Here is a 19,780-nt window from a genome sequence, read left to right on the forward strand (position 1 = left end):
GCACGGCTCTGTGTGCAGCCGAGTGCTTTGCACAAGACTTCATGCAGGTGGAGGGTGTGGCCTGCGCAGGGGCCAGAAAAGGGGGCGGAACACACAAAATGAGGACAAACAGGCCAGAAAGTGGGCGTTACGAAGGATAGACCACAGGCAGTCCATAGCACGCCCACAAAGGCGCACGACAAAGCATATTCATGGATGTGACCGCACAACCGCTCGCCTATGAAATCTCCACGCAAATCCCACGATGTCTACACCACCCGAAAGCAGACGTTCAGACTTTCGCAAAGGAATCAAAACTCTGGAGGTAGGTTTGCATGTTGGATTCAGGGGTGCGTGCATGCAGACGGGGCTCCGATCCTACTTAGTGGTGCGCGTATGCAGCATAGCGGGGTGCAGGGACGGTTTATGGGGGTTCATACGCAGTTCGACCGGGAAAATATTGTTTTCCCAGGAAACTGTACACATGTACTCGGAGTGCCGGTTTAGAGTTATAGTCGACCCCGCACAGCGGTGCCGATGTGCAGACTTCGTTGGGGGTTCCCCATGCACTGTTCATGGGATGCGTATGTTCACGCCCTAGCAGCCCACAAGTGTTGGTGAATGTGGCTGTTTTGGCTTTGCTTGAGGGCGTGTCGGGGGAGTTACATCAGCAACTTGCGAATACGGTTACTTTGCACTGTAGTTTCCATGAATACACGGGGCGCTCATTTTTTATTCTGCGCGTGGGCTCGCACAGTGTTGTTCTCGGCGCGCAGCAAATGCGGGAGAAATTTGCACTTTTGCATGAATCAGGCCCTATAAGTTCAACATAGTTCAGAAGAGGGGTCTTTTGTGGAGATTAGGGCATTGTATTCTAAGCATACAGAGCGAGAAATCTGGACTTCACTTTCTTCTATTCTGTCATTTAATTAGTTTGAGATCTGTTCTGAATAAGTTCGGAATACAAACGTATACTCAACGTGTTCATGTGTTATTGCTGAAATGAGTACAGGTAACTGACGTGTGAGCTGCAACACTTTGACACATCTTTAAAAACGAAGAGTTGGTAATACCTTGGTTTACAGGGCCACGTCTCAACTCTGCAAAGCTCATAATTTCAGTGGTAGGTCGGCCAATGATGCATATAAACAATAGGGGTGATGACAGAGGGGGAATGGCTCCCCCTAAGAAAAAAAAACTGCTTTCAATGGTGCATTCCCCGAGCGCAATTCTCAAAAAACTGCCTGTGTGGACTTCATCAGGAATGTATTGCTCCTCCGACCAATGGCAAACTGGCCGCGCAGTTTGATTCACACAGAATCCTGTATGCGCCTGGAGCAATTTGCAGCTGCTGCACTTGCGCAGGTGAGCGCGGGTCACAAAAAAAGAGCAATTTTTTAAAATCATGATTTGGTTTAAAAATAAGCAAACCTTGCGCAAAATAAAGAAATTACATGATTACAAAAAAGATCTAAAAGCAAGATCATAAAAAACATCTGAACAGAAGTTATGAAAGAAACTCACATCAGTGTTGCATAGAAAGCAGCCTTCAAACAGTCAAAAACAAGCTACATCTGCCCGTTTAGAAGCGCCAAGCGTCGCTCGGAAATCTGTAGAGCGCTTAAATGAAAGGAATACCCTGCCCGGCAAAAGTAGGGCCCAGAGGAATTCCCGCGTTGGCGAGAACTGCACATAAACATAGGAGTCGATGGCCCCTACCGAAGATATAGACATGTTTATGAGTTTCCGGTTCACAACCTTCCCACAAAATCTGCGCGAGCGCTGACTCCACACACCGATGCCTTCCAGGGCTGGCAGTGGGTTAAGCCTGAAGCGCAATTACACACTTCTTGCCTTGGTCCCTGGAAAACAGGGGACACATCCAGATAGAACCTCTCTTCTTGCGCCAGCAGTGCTTGCAAGTGAAACTTAACATGGGAAAAAGGGGCAACATCTGTCCCTAACATGTTCACATGAATGTCATGTCAAACTGTAGGGGAAATGCTGCGCTTCCAGGGAAGAATGCTTTCTAAACAGTGACATTTCTTACTGTGCATTTGCCCAGCCTCCAAATCTGACTTAGCCAGGGGGACATATGGGCAAAACGTACTACTCCAGGCGTGACCTTTATTTGAAGTTCTCTCCACTGACACTCCTCCAGACAAGGCTGTCGTCCATATGCAAAGTGTGTGGTACTGCCGGTGTTCCTCTGTCCTGCCCATCGTAGGTACACTTTGCTTCGCTGTGATTGTCTCAAATGGGTTTTATGGTCACAAATGCATATTTTTTCGATGCAATTTTGTCGATGGAATGGCATTTGATGGTAATGCTTTAGATGAAATGACCAGATACCCTCAAATTGCCTTTATTTGACTGCTCTGTAAATGAGTCGACATTTGTGGCTTCAGAAATGTGTGCATTTTTCTGAATGAAAATTCATTTCCACAGCAAGACTGCTTTGTGTATAGGGTCCTCAATATTTTTGAATATTGTTTGTTGTGGAAGTTGTGTCACAAGATCTGCCACGACTCCTACTTGGCTCATAGGAGTAACATAACTTGGCTAATCAAGGTGTGTTGGCACTTAAATGGCTCCACCTGGTGGACATACCATAGTGAAAATATATTCTTGTTCCAATCATTTCTATTAGCACCTGGGGTGGGCGGCACAGCCAATCAGGTTGCTCGGTTCCTGGGCTGAATCCCATGATCCAAGCCTGCGTTCATTCATAGAAAAGAGACTACTATTAGTAGCCCGGGTTACCGGATTGGCAACCCGGGGTGCTAATGGCATTAGTAAACCATTCTATGGGTTATAGCGGGGGGTAACAACTCGGTGCCCTCGTTAAAAGCCCTTGCTTCGCTCGGGCCTTCAACTCGGGCTGTCAGGCCGTTACCCCCGGTATAGCCCATGGAATGGGTTACTAACACCATAATATACTTTTCCTCTGCGTAGTGATGGCTTCCTTCTAATAGAGCGAACGTGCCCGGTGCTCACAATATGTAAACATATAGGATGTACAGAATGTAACTATGCACAACTGAGCCTGGTGCATTTCAACACATTTACAATATGAAATCCCTATTTTGAGCAAAAAGGCCCATGGTACTTGTTCAAATTAACATGTTGTTTGCCTGCTTCGACAAAGCTTTAACCACTATTGAAGAGAAAGGGTGGGGGAACATGATTGATAAATTAGATTAACCTGAAAGCCCTCTCCCCACCCACAGACAGAGGCAGTAATGGCTTGTCCACACATATTTCAGTGAAATGAGAGGGCAGAAGAGTAGTAGGGGCTGGCTACCTGCAGAAGCACAGTGCATTCCGAGAGATGAGGCATGGCATTGTGACAAATCAACTTCCGGGGAACCAGTGATCCAGGGATGAATATCGGTTTCTAAACCATCAATCAACCCCACACCTCTAGTAAACCAGAAGGGATCCAAACAGATGGGAATGCAAGTAAATTATTGGACCTCCTTGTCCAATTTTGGTAACGTGGACAGAACGGCAGACTTATCTCTGCAAGGTCGTGGATCGTTGGTTAGTTGCAACGCAGCGAAAATAGAATTATTACCCAATGATAAAAGGGACTGTCCAGTCAAGGGTGTATAAAAATATCTAGTTTATTATTACTCCAACAGACATTTCTAGCGCACTACAATTACAACCCACACTGTAAAGGAACACAGAGGACAGACAGTTTCACGAAGGAAAGGGATGCACTCTGGATACTGACAGGAGGGTAGTTGGTAATGTAACCAGTCTTACAGTTCAAGGTTATTTGGTTTCAACACCAAAGGACCAAAGGGTTGTAACTGTCTCTAGGGGCCTTTGGAGAAGGTCCAGGGGAGCAGAACCACAATGTACCTGGTGCTGAAGAAGTTCTTGGTTCTCAACAGCATTGAAGCAGTTCCAGGGTGCTTCGCAGCCCTTGAAATAGAGTTAGTGGCGGGACACAGCTGCAGTTACAAGGCGGCAGACAGTTCGGCAAGCGAGACTGGGCGGACGTCTGCAGACTGTCTTTTGCGGTAGCTCTGGGCCAAGAATCGCTGTCTCTGTGCTGATTGTTTGGTGGATCTGGAATGCTGGTCGAGGTGTCTCGGACGGCTCTGGTGATTGCGGTGTGACAATAGTCAGCGGTGCAGCTGGATGTGGTTTGAGGACCCGACTGTCTTAAAATTGTCCTTAAAAAGATGGACGCTGGATGTTGCGTGTGTGGCACTCCTCCTAGCCTCTTTGCAGGGCCTGTGTCCTTTCAAGGTGGATGGCCAAATGCCGAGGCGGATGGGCAAAAGTTCAGGAGAGTGATTGCAGGCAACAGCCCTGTCCTTTGTCCAGAGACTCTCCGGCACTTTCTACCTAGGAAGCTTGCTGTCAGAACCTAGTAGGGCATGCTGTGTGCTGGCTGGGTACTGGTTCTGGAGCTGCTAGACAGGTAATCTGAGTCTGGTATCTCCCTCTGTTCCCTTGGAGATGTTTAGGGGAGGTATGTTGCTTCCCTCTTGGAACTCCTGGCCTTCCTTCACTGGCTGAAGATGTAAGGTAGACTGCACCTTCAGCTTGGGTCCAAATGATTTATTCTTGTTATTCCTTGCAAAGTGTTCAGATGATCTGATCAGTGAGGGACTCAGCCCCCTTTTAAAGCCAAATGGACCCCAGTGATTGCTGCACCTTAATGAACCAATCCTGGGTCCCCACCAACAATCTTCAGTGATGCTTCAGGTCAGAATCAGAGCGCTTGGCAACAGACAGGGAAAGGATGACAACATATACTTCTAAGTCCCACCCATCTTCCTGTCTGCTGCATATCAAAGTGTCTCCCTAATTAACTTAGCCATATGCGGCACTTGATCACAACATGGACCTCGTTTGAAATATAGGGTTGCAGGCAGACTTTCGTCTCCTACAATTCACATACTTCCCTGCTTTGAAAGGAGTGGTTCCAGACAGGACATTCACTGCCCTTTCATACCAAGGAGGGGTGTTAGTACCACGTTGACACATTGCATTACAAAGAGGTGTTGGTTTCTGGTCTCCATTGTCACTTCCTGCACCGAGGCCTTCCCTGAGGCCTGCTAATTAACATTCTTCAGTATTCGCCGCCACCAGTAAGGTGCAAAATGGAGATGCAATTTCATGGGGCCTTGAAATGCTAATTAGGCTGCACACGGCCAAATGCATTTAATGTACCCACAGTTGTCAGGTGTCGGCTACACATGACAGGGGAGGGTGACGCTAGTAAGCTATGTCCTCCCTGAGTACATTACTATTTTTCTTCTGTGCGGTGAGCATGGAAAATATGTGCAGGGATGGCCCCACATATTTTCCAGAGGTTGATCTCCCATCATTCATTATTTTTAAATAAACAACAATCAAAAAGCCCAGGCGAGCGCACTCCACCTGTGCCGATGGTCGAAATCCTCACAGGCATTCTGGAATCAATGCAGCTCACTACAATCTCACCTGATCGCCACGTCTCATTGTTCTCCTTTGTTTGACTCACAATCCATTGAAAGTCTCGTTCTAGACGTACAAATCCCAAGCTCTGTTGAGGCAAAACACCTTCTCTTTATGTCACTTACTTAGAACCTTTTTCCTCCCCTACCACTTCTTTTTTCTGCAACGTTAGCTAAAGCCTTTTCAAGTCACTGGCCAATGCTAATTTAAACATATATCTTGGAGAAAACAGAAGACGGAAAATGGCAAAAATATGGAGGGGAGAAATATGTGATTTGAAAGACGTGTACTATATCTTGTCACTGAACTCCCCTCTGGTGGAAATTGCAAGTCCTCCATATCGGAGATAATGTGGGTATCTGGTTCTGGACCTTTTTCACTCTGCCCAAACAGCCCATAGCGCCACATTGCCCACATAAACTCTTTCGTAATTTCCCTTCATTTGTTCCTGAGAACTGAGATATCTGAAGATCGGCCCAGGAAGACAGACTCACCATGATAACCTTGTTTCTTCTTCAAATTACGGGCCGGGTGGATAGCTCACGAGTAAATCACCACACATGGGGCCAGCCAGTAGCATGTTCTAAAAATGCCTGCAGGGCTAGCACACAGGCTCGGACTGGCCTGTAGGGCAATAGGTCCATGGCCAGACCAAAAACACAAATGTGGGCCAGTCTGATGAGTTACTTCACTATGCGGCTAGTAGTTTTCAGCAGGGTTGCTGAGTAAATATTCTTTAAAATGCACAACTTGCATCACATTTTATCAAAAATACTCCCCCCTGGATACTATTCAAACAGTGTTACAAAGGGAATGAATTGCCATTTGCAACTGTGGGACACTTTGCAGGCAGTGAGAGGTGTGGGTGGGTGTGTGTAGCTGGGCATGCTCTTTTCAAGATGCGGATGGTGGCGGGTGAAAGGGAGGCTCAATACAGGTGCATGCTGAGGGTGACAATGGCAATAACGGGGGTCATTTAAATGCCTTTTCTTTCATTGTGTTTTCTTCATCTTACTAGAACTATTGTAAAACAAAATGTTACAGAGTGGAGTGGAGGAAAGGAAGGACCCAGGTATGGGGTTAGAATGGGGTAGGGTCGGAAAAAAGGGCGGGCAGAGGGAATATCGTTCCACTACTTTTTTTGTACACTTTTACCACTGATTTGAAGCCATTGCTGTCCCTCTGCAGAAGTAACAGGTGTGACAGTATTGTGAGTGCTGTGAATGCAGGCCTTTGCTGTCCCACTGCAGAAGTCACAGGTGTGACATAGGATTGTGAGTGCTGTCAATGCAGGCCATTGCTGTCCCGCTGCAGAAGTCACAGGTGTGGCATAGGATTGTGAGTGCTGCGAATGCAAGCCATAGCTGTCCCGCTGCAGAAGTCACAGGTGTGGCATAGGATTGTGAGTGCTGCGAACGCAAGCCATTGCTGTCCCTCTGCAGAAGTCACAGGTGTGGCATAGGATTGTGAGTGCTGTGAACGCAAACCATTGCTGTCCCTCTGCAGAAGTCACAGGTGTGGCATAGGATTGTGAGTACTGTGAACGCAAGCCATTGCTGTCCCTCTGCAGAAGTCACAGGTGTGGCATAGGATTGTGACTGCTGTGAATGCCAGCCATTGCTGTCCCTTTGCAGAAGTCACAGGTGTGGCATAGGATTGTGAGTGCTGTGAATGACAGCCATTGCTGTCCCGCTGCAGAAGTCAGGTGTGGCATAGGATTGTGAGTGCTGTCAATGCAGGCCATTGGTGTCCCGCTGCAGAAGTCATAGGTGTGGCATAGGATTGTGAGTGCAGTGAATGCAAGCCAGTGCTGTCCCGCTGCAGAAGTCACAGGTGTGACATAGGATTGTGACTGCTGTGAATGCCAGCCATTGCTGTCCCTTTGCAGAAGTCACAGGTGTGGCATAGGATTGTGAGTGCTGTGAATGACAGCCATTTCTGTCCCGCTGCAGAAGTCACAGGTGTGGCATAGGATTGTGAGTGCTGTGAATGCAAGCCAGTGCTGTCCCTCTGCAGAAGTCACAGGTGTGGCATAGGACTGTGAGTGCTGTGAATGCAAGCTATTGCTGTCCCGCTGCAGAAGTCACAGGTGAGGCATAGGATTGTGAGTGCTGCTAATGCTAACCAGTGCTGTCCCTCTGCAAAAGTCACAGGTGTGGCATAGGATTGTGAGTGCTGCGAATGCAAGCTATTGCTGTCCCGCTGCAGAAGTCACAGGTGTAACATAGGATTGTGAGTGCTGCGAATGCAAGCAAGTGCTGTCCCGCTGCAGAAGTCACAGGTGTGGCATAGGATTGTGAGTGCTGCGAATGCAAACCATTGCTGTCCCTCCGCAGAAGTCACAGGTGGGCATAGGATTGTGAGTGCTGCGAATGCAAGCCATTGCTGTCCCGCTGCAGAAGTCACAGGTGTGGCATAGGATTGTGAGTGCTGAGAATGCAAACCATTGCTGTCCCGCTGCAGAAGTCAGGTGTGGCATAGGACTGTGAGTGCTGCGAATGCAAGCCATTGCTGTCCCTCTGCAGAAGTCACAGGTGTGGCATAGGATTGTGAGTGCTGTGAATGCAAGCCAGTGCTGTCCCTCTGCAGAAGTCACAGGTGTGGCATTGGATTGGGAGTGCTGTGAATGCAAGCCAGTGCTGTCCCTCTGCAGAAGTCACAGGTGTGGCATAGGATTGTTATTGCTGCGAATGCAAGCCAGTGCTGTCCCTCTGCAGAAGTCACAGGTGTGGCATAGGACTGTGAGTGCTGCGAATGCAAGCCATTGCTGTCCCGCTGCAGAAGTCACAGGTGTGACATAGGACTGTGAGTGCTGCGAATGCAAGCCAGTGCTGTCCCGCTGCAGAAGTCACAGGTGTGGCATAGGATTGTGAGTGCTGCAAATGCAAGCTATTGCTGTCCCGCTGCAGAAGTCACAGGTGTGACATAGGATTGTGAGTGCTGCGAATGCAAGCCAGTGCTGTCCCGCTGCAGAAGTCACAGGTGTGGCATAGGATTGTGAGTGCTGTGAATGCAAGCCAGTGCTGTCCCTCTGCAGAAGTCACAGGTGTGGCATAGGATTGTGAGTGCTGCGAATGCAAGCTATTGCTGTCCCACTGCAAAAGTCACAGGTGTGACATAGGACTGTGAGTGCTGCGAATGCAAGCCAGTGCTGTCCCGCTGCAGAAGTCACAGGTGTGGCATAGGATTGTGAGTGCTGCAAATGCAAGCTATTGCTGTCCCGCTGCAGAAGTCACAGGTGTGACATAGGATTGTGAGTGCTGCGAATGCAAGCCAGTGCTGTCCCGCTGCAGAAGTCACAGGTGTGGCATAGGATTGTGAGTGCTGTGAATGCAAGCCAGTGCTGTCCCTCTGCAGAAGTCACAGGTGTGGCATAGGATTGTGAGTGCTGCGAATGCAAGCTATTGCTGTCCCACTGCAAAAGTCACAGGTGTGATATAGGATTGTGAGTGCTGCGAATGCAAGCCATTGTTGTCCCGCTGCAGAAGTCACAGGTGTGGCATAGGATTGTGAGTGCTGCGAATGCAAGCCATAGCTGTCCCGCTGCAGAAGTCACAGGTGTGGCATAGGATTGTGAGTGCTGTGAACGCAAGGCATTGCTGTCCCTCTGCAGAAGTCACAGGTGTGGCATAGGATTGTGAGTGCTGTGAATGCAAACCATTGCTGTCCCTCTGCAGAAGTCACAGGTGTGACATAGGATTGTGAGTGCTGTCAATGCAGGCCATTGCTGTCCCGCTGCAGAAGTCACAGGTGTGGCATAGGATTGTGAGTGCTGTCAATACTAGCCATTGCTGTCCCGCTGCAGAAGTCACCGGTGTGGCATAGGATTGTGAGTGCTGTGAACGCAACCCAGTGCTGTCCCTCTGCAGAAGTCACAGGTGTGGCATAGGATTGTGAGTGCTGGGAATGCAAACCATTGCTGTCCCTTTGTGGCATAGGATTGTAAGTGTTGTGAATGCAAGCCATTGCCGTCCCTTTGTGGCATAGGATTGTGAGTGCTGCGAATGCAAGCCATTGCTGTCCCGCTGCAGAAGTCACATGTGTGGCATAGGATTGTGAGTGCTGCGAATGCAAGCCATTGCTGTCCCGCTGCAGAAGTCAGTTGTGGCATAGGATTGTGAGTGCTGTGAACACAAGCCATTGCTGTCCCTCTGCAGAAGTCACAGGTGTGGCATAGGATTGTGAGTGCTGTGAATGCGAGCCATTGCTGTCCCGCTGCAGAAGTCACGGGTGTGGCATAGGATTGTGAGTGCTGTGAACACAAGCCATTGCTGTCCCTCTGCAGAAGTCACAGGTGTGGCATAGGATTGTGAGTGCTGTGAATGCGAGCCATTGCTGTCCCGCTGCAGAAGTCACGGGTGTGGCATAGGATTGTGAGTGCTGTCAATGCTAGCCATTGCTGGCCCACTGCAGAAGTCACGGGTGTGGCATAGGATTGTGAGTGCTGTCAATGCAGGCCATTGCTGTCCCGCTGCAGAAGTCACAGGTGTGGCATAGGATTGTGAGTGCTGTCAATGCAGGCCATTGCTGGCCCACTGCAGAAGTCATGGGTGTGGCATAGGATAGTGTGTGCTGGGAATGCAAGCCATTGCTGTCCTTTTGTGGCATAGGATTGTGAGTGCTGCGAATGCAAGCCATTGCTGTCCTTTTGTGGCATCGGATTGTGAGTGCTGCGAATGCAAGCCATTGCTGTCCCTCTGCAGAAGTCACAGGTGTGGCATAGGATTGTGAGTGCTCTGAATGCAAGCCATTGCTGTCCCGCTGCAGAAGTCAGGTGTGGCATAGGATTGTGAGTGCTGTGAACGCAAGCCATTGCTGTCCCTCTGCAGAAGTCACAGGTGTGGCATAGGATTGTGAGTGCTGTGAATGCGAGCCATTGCTGTCCCGCTGCAGAAGTCACGGGTGTGGCATAGGATTGTGAGTGCTGTCAATGCTAGCCATTGCTGGCCCACTGCAGAAGTCACGGGTGTGGCATAGGATTGTGAGTGCTGTGAATGCGAGCCATTGCTGTCCCGCTGCAGAAGTCACGGGTGTGGCATAGGATTGTGAGTGCTGTGAACACAAGCCATTGCTGTCCCTCTGCAGAAGTCACAGGTGTGGCATAGGATTGTGAGTGCTGTGAATGCGAGCCATTGCTGTCCCGCTGCAGAAGTCACGGGTGTGGCATAGGATTGTGAGTGCTGTCAATGCTAGCCATTGCTGGCCCACTGCAGAAGTCACGGGTATGGCATAGGATTGTGAGTGCTGTCAATGCAGGCCATTGCTGTCCCGCTGCAGAAGTCACAGGTGTGGCATAGGATTGTGCGTGCTGGGAATGCAAACCATTGTTGTCCCTTTGTGGCATAGGATTGTGAGTGCTGCGAATGCAAGCCATTGCTGTCCTTTTGTGGCATAGGATTGTGAGTGCTGCGAATGCAAGCCATTGCTGTCCCTCTGCAGAAGTCACAGGTGTGGCATAGGATTGTGAGTGCTCTGAATGCAAGCCATTGCTGTCCCGCTGCAGAAGTCAGGTGTGGCATAGGATTGTAAGTGCTGTGAACGCAAGCCATTGCTGTCCCTCTGCAGAAGTCACAGGTGTGGCATAGGATTGTGAGTGCTGTGAATGCGAGCCATTGCTGTCCCGCTGCAGAAGTCACGGGTGTGGCATAGGATTGTGAGTGCTGTCAATGCTAGCCATTGCTGGCCCGCTGCAGAAGTCACGGGTGTGGCATAGGATTGTGAGTGCTGTCAATGCAGGCCATTGCTGGCCCACTGCAGAAGTCATGGGTGTGGCATAGGATTGTGAGTGCTGGGAATGCAAACCATTGCTGTCCCTTTGTGGCATAGGATTGTGAGTGCTGCGAATGCAAGCCATTGCTGTCCTTTTGTGGCATAGGATTGTGAGTGCTGCGAATGCAAGCCATTGCTGTCCCGGTGTGGCATAGTATTGTGAGTGCTGTGAATGCAAGCCAGTGCTGTCCCTCTGCAGAAGTCACAGGTGTGGCATAGGATTGTGAGTGCTGCGAATGCAAGCTATTGCTGTCCCACTGCAAAAGTCACAGGTGTGATATAGGATTGTGAGTGCTGCGAATGCAAGCCATTGCTGTCCCGCTGCAGAAGTCACAGGTGTGGCATAGGATTGTGAGTGCTGCAAATGCAAGCCATAGCTGTCCCGCTGCAGAAGTCACAGGTGTGGCATAGGATTGTGAGTGCTGTGAACGCAAGTCATTGCTGTCCCTCTGCAGAAGTCACAGGTGTGGCATAGGATTGTGAGTGCTGTCAATGCAGGCCATTGCTGGCCCACTGCAGAAGTCATGGGTGTGGCATAGGATTGTGAGTGCTGGGAATGCAAACCATTGCTGTCCCTTTGTGGCATAGGATTGTGAGTGCTGCGAATGCAAGCCATTGCTGTCCTTTTGTGGCATAGGATTGTGAGTGCTGTGAATGCAAGCCAGTGCTGTCCCTCTGCAGAAGTCACAGGTGTGGCATAGGATTGTGAGTGCTGTGAACACAAGCCATTGCTGTCCCTCTGCAGAAGTCACAGGTGTGGCATAGGATTGTGAGTGCTGTGAATGCGAGCCATTGCTGTCCCGCTGCAGAAGTCACGGGTGTGGCATAGGATTGTGAGTGCTGTCAATGCTAGCCATTGCTGGCCCACTGCAGAAGTCACGGGTGTGGCATAGGATTGTGAGTGCTGTCAATGCAGGCCATTGCTGTCCCGCTGCAGAAGTCACAGGTGTGGCATAGGATTGTGCGTGCTGGGAATGCAAACCATTGTTGTCCCTTTGTGGCATAGGATTGTGAGTGCTGCGAATGCAAGCCATTGCTGTCCTTTTGTGGCATAGGATTGTGAGTGCTGCGAATGCAAGCCATTGCTGTCCCTCTGCAGAAGTCACAGGTGTGGCATAGGATTGTGAGTGCTCTGAATGCAAGCCATTGCTGTCCCGCTGCAGAAGTCAGGTGTGGCATAGGATTGTAAGTGCTGTGAACGCAAGCCATTGCTGTCCCTCTGCAGAAGTCACAGGTGTGGCATAGGATTGTGAGTGCTGTGAATGCGAGCCATTGCTGTCCCGCTGCAGAAGTCACGGGTGTGGCATAGGATTGTGAGTGTTGTCAATGCTAGCCATTGCTGGCCCGCTGCAGAAGTCACGGGTGTGGCATAGGATTGTGAGTGCTGTCAATGCAGGCCATTGCTGGCCCACTGCAGAAGTCATGGGTGTGGCATAGGATTGTGAGTGCTGGGAATGCAAACCATTGCTGTCCCTTTGTGGCATAGGATTGTGAGTGCTGCGAATGCAAGCCATTGCTGTCCTTTTGTGGCATAGGATTGTGAGTGCTGCGAATGCAAGCCATTGCTGTCCCGGTGTGGCATAGTATTGTGAGTGCTGTGAATGCAAGCCAGTGCTGTCCCTCTGCAGAAGTCACAGGTGTGGCATAGGATTGTGAGTGCTGCGAATGCAAGCTATTGCTGTCCCACTGCAAAAGTCACAGGTGTGATATAGGATTGTGAGTGCTGCGAATGCAAGCCATTGCTGTCCCGCTGCAGAAGTCACAGGTGTGGCATAGGATTGTGAGTGCTGCAAATGCAAGCCATAGCTGTCCCGCTGCAGAAGTCACAGGTGTGGCATAGGATTGTGAGTGCTGTGAACGCAAGTCATTGCTGTCCCTCTGCAGAAGTCACAGGTGTGGCATAGGATTGTGAGTGCTGTCAATGCAGGCCATTGCTGGCCCACTGCAGAAGTCATGGGTGTGGCATAGGATTGTGAGTGCTGGGAATGCAAACCATTGCTGTCCCTTTGTGGCATAGGATTGTGAGTGCTGCGAATGCAAGCCATTGCTGTCCTTTTGTGGCATAGGATTGTGAGTGCTGTGAATGCAAGCCAGTGCTGTCCCTCTGCAGAAGTCACAGGTGTGGCATAGGATTGTGAGTGCTGCGAATGCAAGCTACTGCTGTCCCACTGCAAAAGTCACAGGTGTGATATAGGATTGTGAGTGCTGCGAATGCAAGCCATTGCTGTCCCGCTGCAGAAGTCACAGGTGTGGCATAGGATTGTGAGTGCTGCGAATGCAAGCCATAGCTGTCCCGCTGCAGAAGTCACAGGTGTGGCATAGGATTGTGAGTGCTGTGAACGCAAGGCATTGCTGTCCCTCTGCAGAAGTCACAGGTGTGGCATAGGATTGTGAGTGCTGTGAATGCAAACCATTGCTGTCCCTCTGCGGAAGTCACAGGTGTGACATAGGATTGTGAGTGCTGTCAATGCAGGCCATTGCTGTCCCGCTGCAGAAGTCACAGGTGTGGCATAGGATTGTGAGTGCTGTCAATGCTAGCCATTGCTGTCCCGCTGCAGAAGTCACGGGTGTGGCATAGGATTGTGAATGCTGTGAACGCAAGCCAGTGCTGTCCCTCTGCACAAGTCACAGGTGTGGCATAGGATTGTGAGTGCTGGGAATGCAAACCATTGCTGTCCCTTTGTGGCATAGGATTGTAAGTGTTGTGAATGCAAGCCATTGCCGTCCCTTTGTGGCATAGGATTGTGAGTGCTGCGAATGCAAGCCATTGCTGTCCCTCTGCAGAAGTCACAGGTGTGGCATAGGATTGTGAGTGCTGTGAATGCGAGCCATTGCTGTCCCGCTGCAGAAGTCACGGGTGTGGCATAGGATTGTGAGTGCTGTGAACACAAGCCATTGCTGTCCCTCTGCAGAAGTCACAGGTGTGGCATAGGATTGTGAGTGCTGTGAATGCGAGCCATTGCTGTCCCGCTGCAGAAGTCACGGGTGTGGCATAGGATTGTGAGTGCTGTGAACACAAGCCATTGCTGTCCCTCTGCAGAAGTCACAGGTGTGGCATAGGATTGTGAGTGCTGTGAATGCGAGCCATTGCTGTCCCGCTGCAGAAGTCACGGGTGTGGCATAGGATTGTGAGTGCTGTCAATGCTAGCCATTGCTGGCCCACTGCAGAAGTCACGGGTGTGGCATAGGATTGTGAGTGCTGTCTATGCAGGCCATTGCTGTCCCGCTGCAGAAGTCACGGGTGTGGCATAGGATTGTGAGTGCTGTCTATGCAGGCCATTGCTGTCCCGCTGCAGAAGTCACGGGTGTGGCATAGGATTGTGAGTGCTGTCAATGCAGGCCATTGCTGTCCCGCTGCAGAAGTCACAGGTGTGGCATAGGATTGTGAGTGCTGGGAATGCAAACCATTGTTGTCCCTTTGTGGCATAGGATTGTGAGTGCTGCGAATGCAAGCCATTGCTGTCCTTTTGTGGCATAGGATTGTGAGTGCTGCGAATGCAAGCCATTGCTGTCCCTCTGCAGAAGTCACAGGTGTGGCATAGGATTGTGAGTGCTCTGAATGCAAGCCATTGCTGTCCCGCTGCAGAAGTCAGGTGTGGCATAGGATTGTGAGTGCTGTGAACTCAAGCCATTGCTGTCCCTCTGCAAAAGTCACAGGTGTGGCATAGGATTGTGAGTGCTGTGAATGCGAGCCATTGCTGGCCCACTGCAGAAGTCACGGGTGTGGCATAGGATTGTGAGTGCTGTGAATGCTAGCCATTGCTGTCCCGCTGCCGAAGTCACGAGTGTGGCATAGGATTGTGAGTGCTGTCAATGCTAGCCATTGCTGGCCCACTGCAGAAGTCACGGGTGTGGCATAGGATTGTGAGTGCTGTCAATGCAGGCCATTGCTGTCCCGCTGCAGAAGTCACAGGTGTGGCATAGGATTGTGAGTGCTGGGAATGCAAACCATTGTTGTCCCTTTGTGGCATAGGATTGTGAGTGCTGCGAATGCAAGCCATTGCTGTCCTTTTGTGGCATAGGATTGTGAGTGCTGCGAATGCAAGCCATTGCTGTCCCTCTGCAGAAGTCACAGGTGTGGCATAGGATTGTGAGTGCTCTGAATGCAAGCCATTGCTGTCCCGCTGCAGAAGTCAGGTGTGGCATAGGATTGTGAGTGCTGTGAACGCAAGCCATTGCTGTCCCTCTGCAGAAGTCACAGGTGTGGCATAGGATTGTGAGTGCTGTGAATGCGAGCCATTGCTGTCCCGCTGCAGAAGTCACGGGTGTGGCATAGGATTGTGAGTGCTGTCAATGCTAGCCATTGCTGGCCCACTGCAGAAGTCACGGGTGTGGCATAGGATTGTGAGTGCTGTCAATGCAGGCCATTGCTGGCCCACTGCAGAAGTCATGGGTGTGGCATAGGATTGTGAGTGCTGGGAATGCAGGCCATTGCTGTCCCTTTGTGGCATAGGATTGTGAGTGCTGGGAATGCAAACCATTGCTGTCCCTTTGTGGCATAGGATTGTGAGTGCTGGGAATGCAAACCATTGCTGTCCCTTTGTGGCATAGGATTGTGAGTGCTGGGAATGCAAACCATTGCTGTCCCTTTGTGGCATAGGATTGTGAGTGCTGCGAATGCAAGCCATTGCTGTCCCGCTGCAGAAGTCACAGGTGTGGCATAGGATTGTGAGTGCTGTGAATGCAAGCCATTGCTGTCCCGCTGCAGAAGTCACGGGTGTGGCATAGGATTGTGAGTGTTGGAGAAGGTTGTCACGTGGTCCCCACCACACATTGCCTCTTGGGTCCTCGCGTCCCCGGTTTGTCTGTCCTAGCAGTCTCTTCTCACTTGTCTGTGGGTAGATTCCAAGGATTTGGCGGCAACCCATCCCCCATTCGTTCAGGAAATGTCTTTTAGGCAGCTCTTCAGATTGCGACACACTGCCTTTTTTCTTTTTCTGCAGTCCACGTGACCTACGTCCAGGCTCATTCATTGGCCAAGATGCAATGGGTCTAATTTAACAAGCGTCTTTCAATAGGAGTTTCCCATTGAAAAACGCCTTTGTACGTCGGGCCCCCTGCTTCTTTCCAAGCGATACTTCTAGTTCGGAGATGTTTCGTTTCGGGATGAGTAGAGTTCGCAGAGCGTGGCTGGATACCGGAGCTCACACTTTATTTTAGACAATGCTCCCTCTGAGGCCTGTGCACACATGGAAACTTGCCTCTTCCAACACAATGTGTGCATGCACTGTTCTGTGCACAGCTCTTAATCTTGGGGGGCACTCGTCAACAAGCCATAGTATGCGCAGGCCCCATGTGCATGCCGCAAGACACAACCTTAAACACCTTGACTCCATCATTGCACCCCCTTGCGCCCCTCCCCCTCCCCCGTATGATGCCACGCGATGCACTTGGTGCCTTGGGGCGCTATAGAAACTGATATCACTGGCAGTGGCGGCCGTGCAATAGTAGTTCTATGATATTTAAATACATGGCATAGCATTTTAAGTGTTGCCCGTGGGCACGTGAGGTTGTTACCGCCTCCAGTCGCCAGGACACGCCACATCATTCGTTCATCTGTTTATGTGTGCTTCAAACTGAAAGGAAAGCGCCGACGTATAATGATAGTGATGTGTCATTTATATAGCCCCTTAATCTAAAGCGCTTTACAGAGCACATATTTACATACAATATCACCCAACAGAAATTGGTAATGGCGCCGATGGTGGATAGCTCCTAGACGCAAGTCGCATTTCCAGCACACGAGCCCCCACCCCACGCTCAGCACCGGCCCTAAGTAACCCAGCGCCCGGAGTAAAATGAGTGCATTTCATTAAACAACAGGGGCGCGAGGGGGGAGGGGGGCGCGAAATACTAACGCGCCTGCAAAGCGCCAGCCTCTTCCCAGCCCAGAACCAGCCGCGCAGAGCGGACTTCTTCTAGTCAAATACCATTTGTCACCCAATTAATTTGTGAACTCTTCTCCGACCCCATTTCATGGCAGTTTATTTTAAGCTGCAGCTTGCTCGGAGGCCTGCCAGGAATTATTAGGCGCCGGGGTCCCCGGCGACTCCCGGGGATGGACTGGCGATGATGGGCCCCTCATTGCTAAATTAGCCCGGGGGAGGGGAGCCATCCATCATGCGGGCACCCCTGGGCAGGCCCAGCCGAGTCCCGCGCGCTCGCGTCTGTCAGGGGCGCGCGCATGCGCTCTAGCGGCGGGGAGGGGGGTACGGGCAGGGAGCGGGGCAGGGGCAGCGCCTCAGTAAACACCTCTCTGTTGTTTTTTGTAGCGTATGACACGTGGTGTGACGTCGCGCACGGATGCACTAAAAAGCTCGGCCTGAAGATATGTGGTAAGTCTCGCCGTGGCCCCAGAGTCACTCATGCTCGTTTCTTTTTGTGACTTTCTGCGAATTTTGTCATAAATTGCCATCCCCCTCGAAAAAGTTTAAAACAAAACTAACAATCCCAAACATGAAATATCGCCAAGCGACAATAATGCATGTGACCTCCAGTCGCTGGATTGAAACAAACGATATCCACGGAAACTAAGACGATATGGACTAGTATGTACGGGGGTTTGTGTAGCGATGTTTCCATGGTGCCGGGCAGGCCTGTGTGCGCCTCCTGCTGTCCGCAAACTCCTATAACCCCGACCCAAAGAAATGCCAATCCCACAGGGTGCAAACATGTACTTCACCAAACACAAGCCTGCAAAAAAACATACGGTTTCATATTAAAATGTGATTGATTTCCTGGTGTAACACGCACTTGAAGAGAGAGAAACCCATTCAGCCAATTAATCGCATTGCCAGTAATCGCTCTTAATGGATTCACCACACACCCCTTTTTCCAATACGTTGGAATCGCCTCCAGGATGGGGTGCTTTTCTTTTACTGGTTAACGGAGAGGTTTTTTTTTTTTTTTTTTTTTTTAAAGCGCACCTCTCCGCGCGTGTTATATTGGGGTGTAAGTGTAAAGTGTGCCCTAACAACCAGCCTAGCAACCGACTGGGAGGTCTGGTTGTTAGTTATTAGCCATAATCGAACTTCAATGTAAATCAAATTGGTGTGTGTGTGTTTGATTGTGTAGGTGCCATGGCATGCCGAATAGGTCTTTTGTCGTGTGTGCTGTTTCACGGCGTTGTGTTTGATGTTAAGCTGTACCCCTGGCGGCTGCCAGCCTCCGCCCCATCCTTCCGGCTAGACGGAGGTGCGGGAGAGCGGGTCCCCGCACCCGGCGGTGCTGCGGCCGCCGATGACAAACGACGCGAGACACTAATCTGCGATCTTCATGGCGCGGCGATAGCGCGCACTTTGCAGCACCGCGTGCCTTGGAAATGTTCGCCCTTATCGGGCCAGAAAACGCCGATCTCCCGCGGGGACCGGCAGCAAAAGATTAACGAGGGGCTTATTAAAAAACTATCGCTCGGGAAGCTGCTTGTGCGAGATAACGCCTGTCTGCTCCCGCGCTGGAAGGAAGGGAATATATTTGGGGGGCGGGGTCCCTCCGCGGACCATCCCCATCTCCCCATTCTGTTCCCGTGTATTGCAAAAAAGCGTTATTTACTAACGGGAAAGGCGCGGCTCTCGTGGCTGTTTTTTTTTTTGGTTTTTTTTGTAGCAGGCCCCGTGAAACGTGAAATAAAAATAAGCAGCATTAGACGGGTGGGCTTAGCGCGGTCCTCCGCGGAGCGATGTATTGTTGTTTTGCTTTGTTTTCCTGGCCGACGTCCTGGCGATGTATTGTTGGTTTGCTTTGTTTTCCTGGCCAACGTCCTGGTGATGTATTGCTGTTTTGCTTTACTTTCCTGGCCGACGTCCTGGCGATGTATTGCTGTTTTGCTTTACTTTCCTGGCCGACGTCCTGGCGATGTATTGTTGTTTTGCTTTGTTTTCCTGGCCGACGTCCTGGCGATGTATTGTTGTTTTGCTTTGTTTTCCTGGCCGACGTCCTGGCGATTTATTGCTGTTTTGCTTTCTTTTCCTGGTTGTTTTGCTTAGTTTTCCTGGCCGACGTCCTGGTGATGTATTGTTGTTTTGCTTTGTTTTCCTGGCCGACGTCCTGGCGATGTATTGTTGTTTTGCTTTGTTTTCCTGGCCGACGTCCTGGCGATGTATTGTTGTTTTGCTTTGTTTTCCTGGCCGACGTCCTGGCGATGTATTGTTGTTTTGCTTTGTTTTCCTGGTCGACGTCCTGGCGATGTATTGTTGTTTTGCTTTGTTTTCCTGGTTGTTTTGCTTTGTTTTCCTGGTCGACGTCGTGCGATGTATTGTTGTTTTGCTTTGTTTTCCTGGCCGACGTCCTGGCGATGTATTGTTGTTTTGCTTTGTTTTCCTGGCCGACGTCCTGGCGATGTATTGTTGTTTTGCTTTGTTTTCCTGTCCGACGTCCTGGCGATGTATTGTTGTTTCCCGAGGCGACGTCCGGGCGCGCGTCCGGGACTGCTCCGTTTCCGCAGCCGGGCTCTCCACGGCCCCCCATCTCCGCGGCTCATCTATTCCATACATCTGGGGTCAGGGTTGGCGGCGACCGCAGAGATGCGGCCGTCGCTGCTATTAATAGCACCTGGGAAGGATTTAATGGAGCG

At 50.6% G+C, this 19,780-nt stretch overlaps 1 protein-coding gene across 4 annotated transcripts in view; it reads left to right on the forward strand.

Moving 5' to 3' along the window:
* Nucleotides 1-19,780, forward strand: part of GAD1 (glutamate decarboxylase 1) — a 356,368-nt gene that overhangs the window by 30,290 nt on the left and 306,298 nt on the right. For 3 of the 4 annotated variants that reach the window (XM_069616186.1, XM_069616187.1, XM_069616185.1), the window contains exon 3: nucleotides 17,481-17,543. The exons of the other annotated variant lie outside the window; for it this stretch is intronic. In XM_069616186.1, coding sequence (XP_069472287.1) covers nucleotides 17,481-17,543 — 63 coding nt within the window. The remainder of the gene's footprint in view (nucleotides 1-17,480; nucleotides 17,544-19,780) is intronic. 4 annotated transcript variants of the gene reach the window in all.

This window comes from Ambystoma mexicanum, chromosome 9, assembly GCF_040938575.1.
Source record: "Ambystoma mexicanum isolate Mex_15411 chromosome 9, UKY_AmexF1_1, whole genome shotgun sequence".
In the NCBI taxonomy this organism is placed as follows: domain Eukaryota; kingdom Metazoa; phylum Chordata; class Amphibia; order Caudata; family Ambystomatidae; genus Ambystoma; species Ambystoma mexicanum.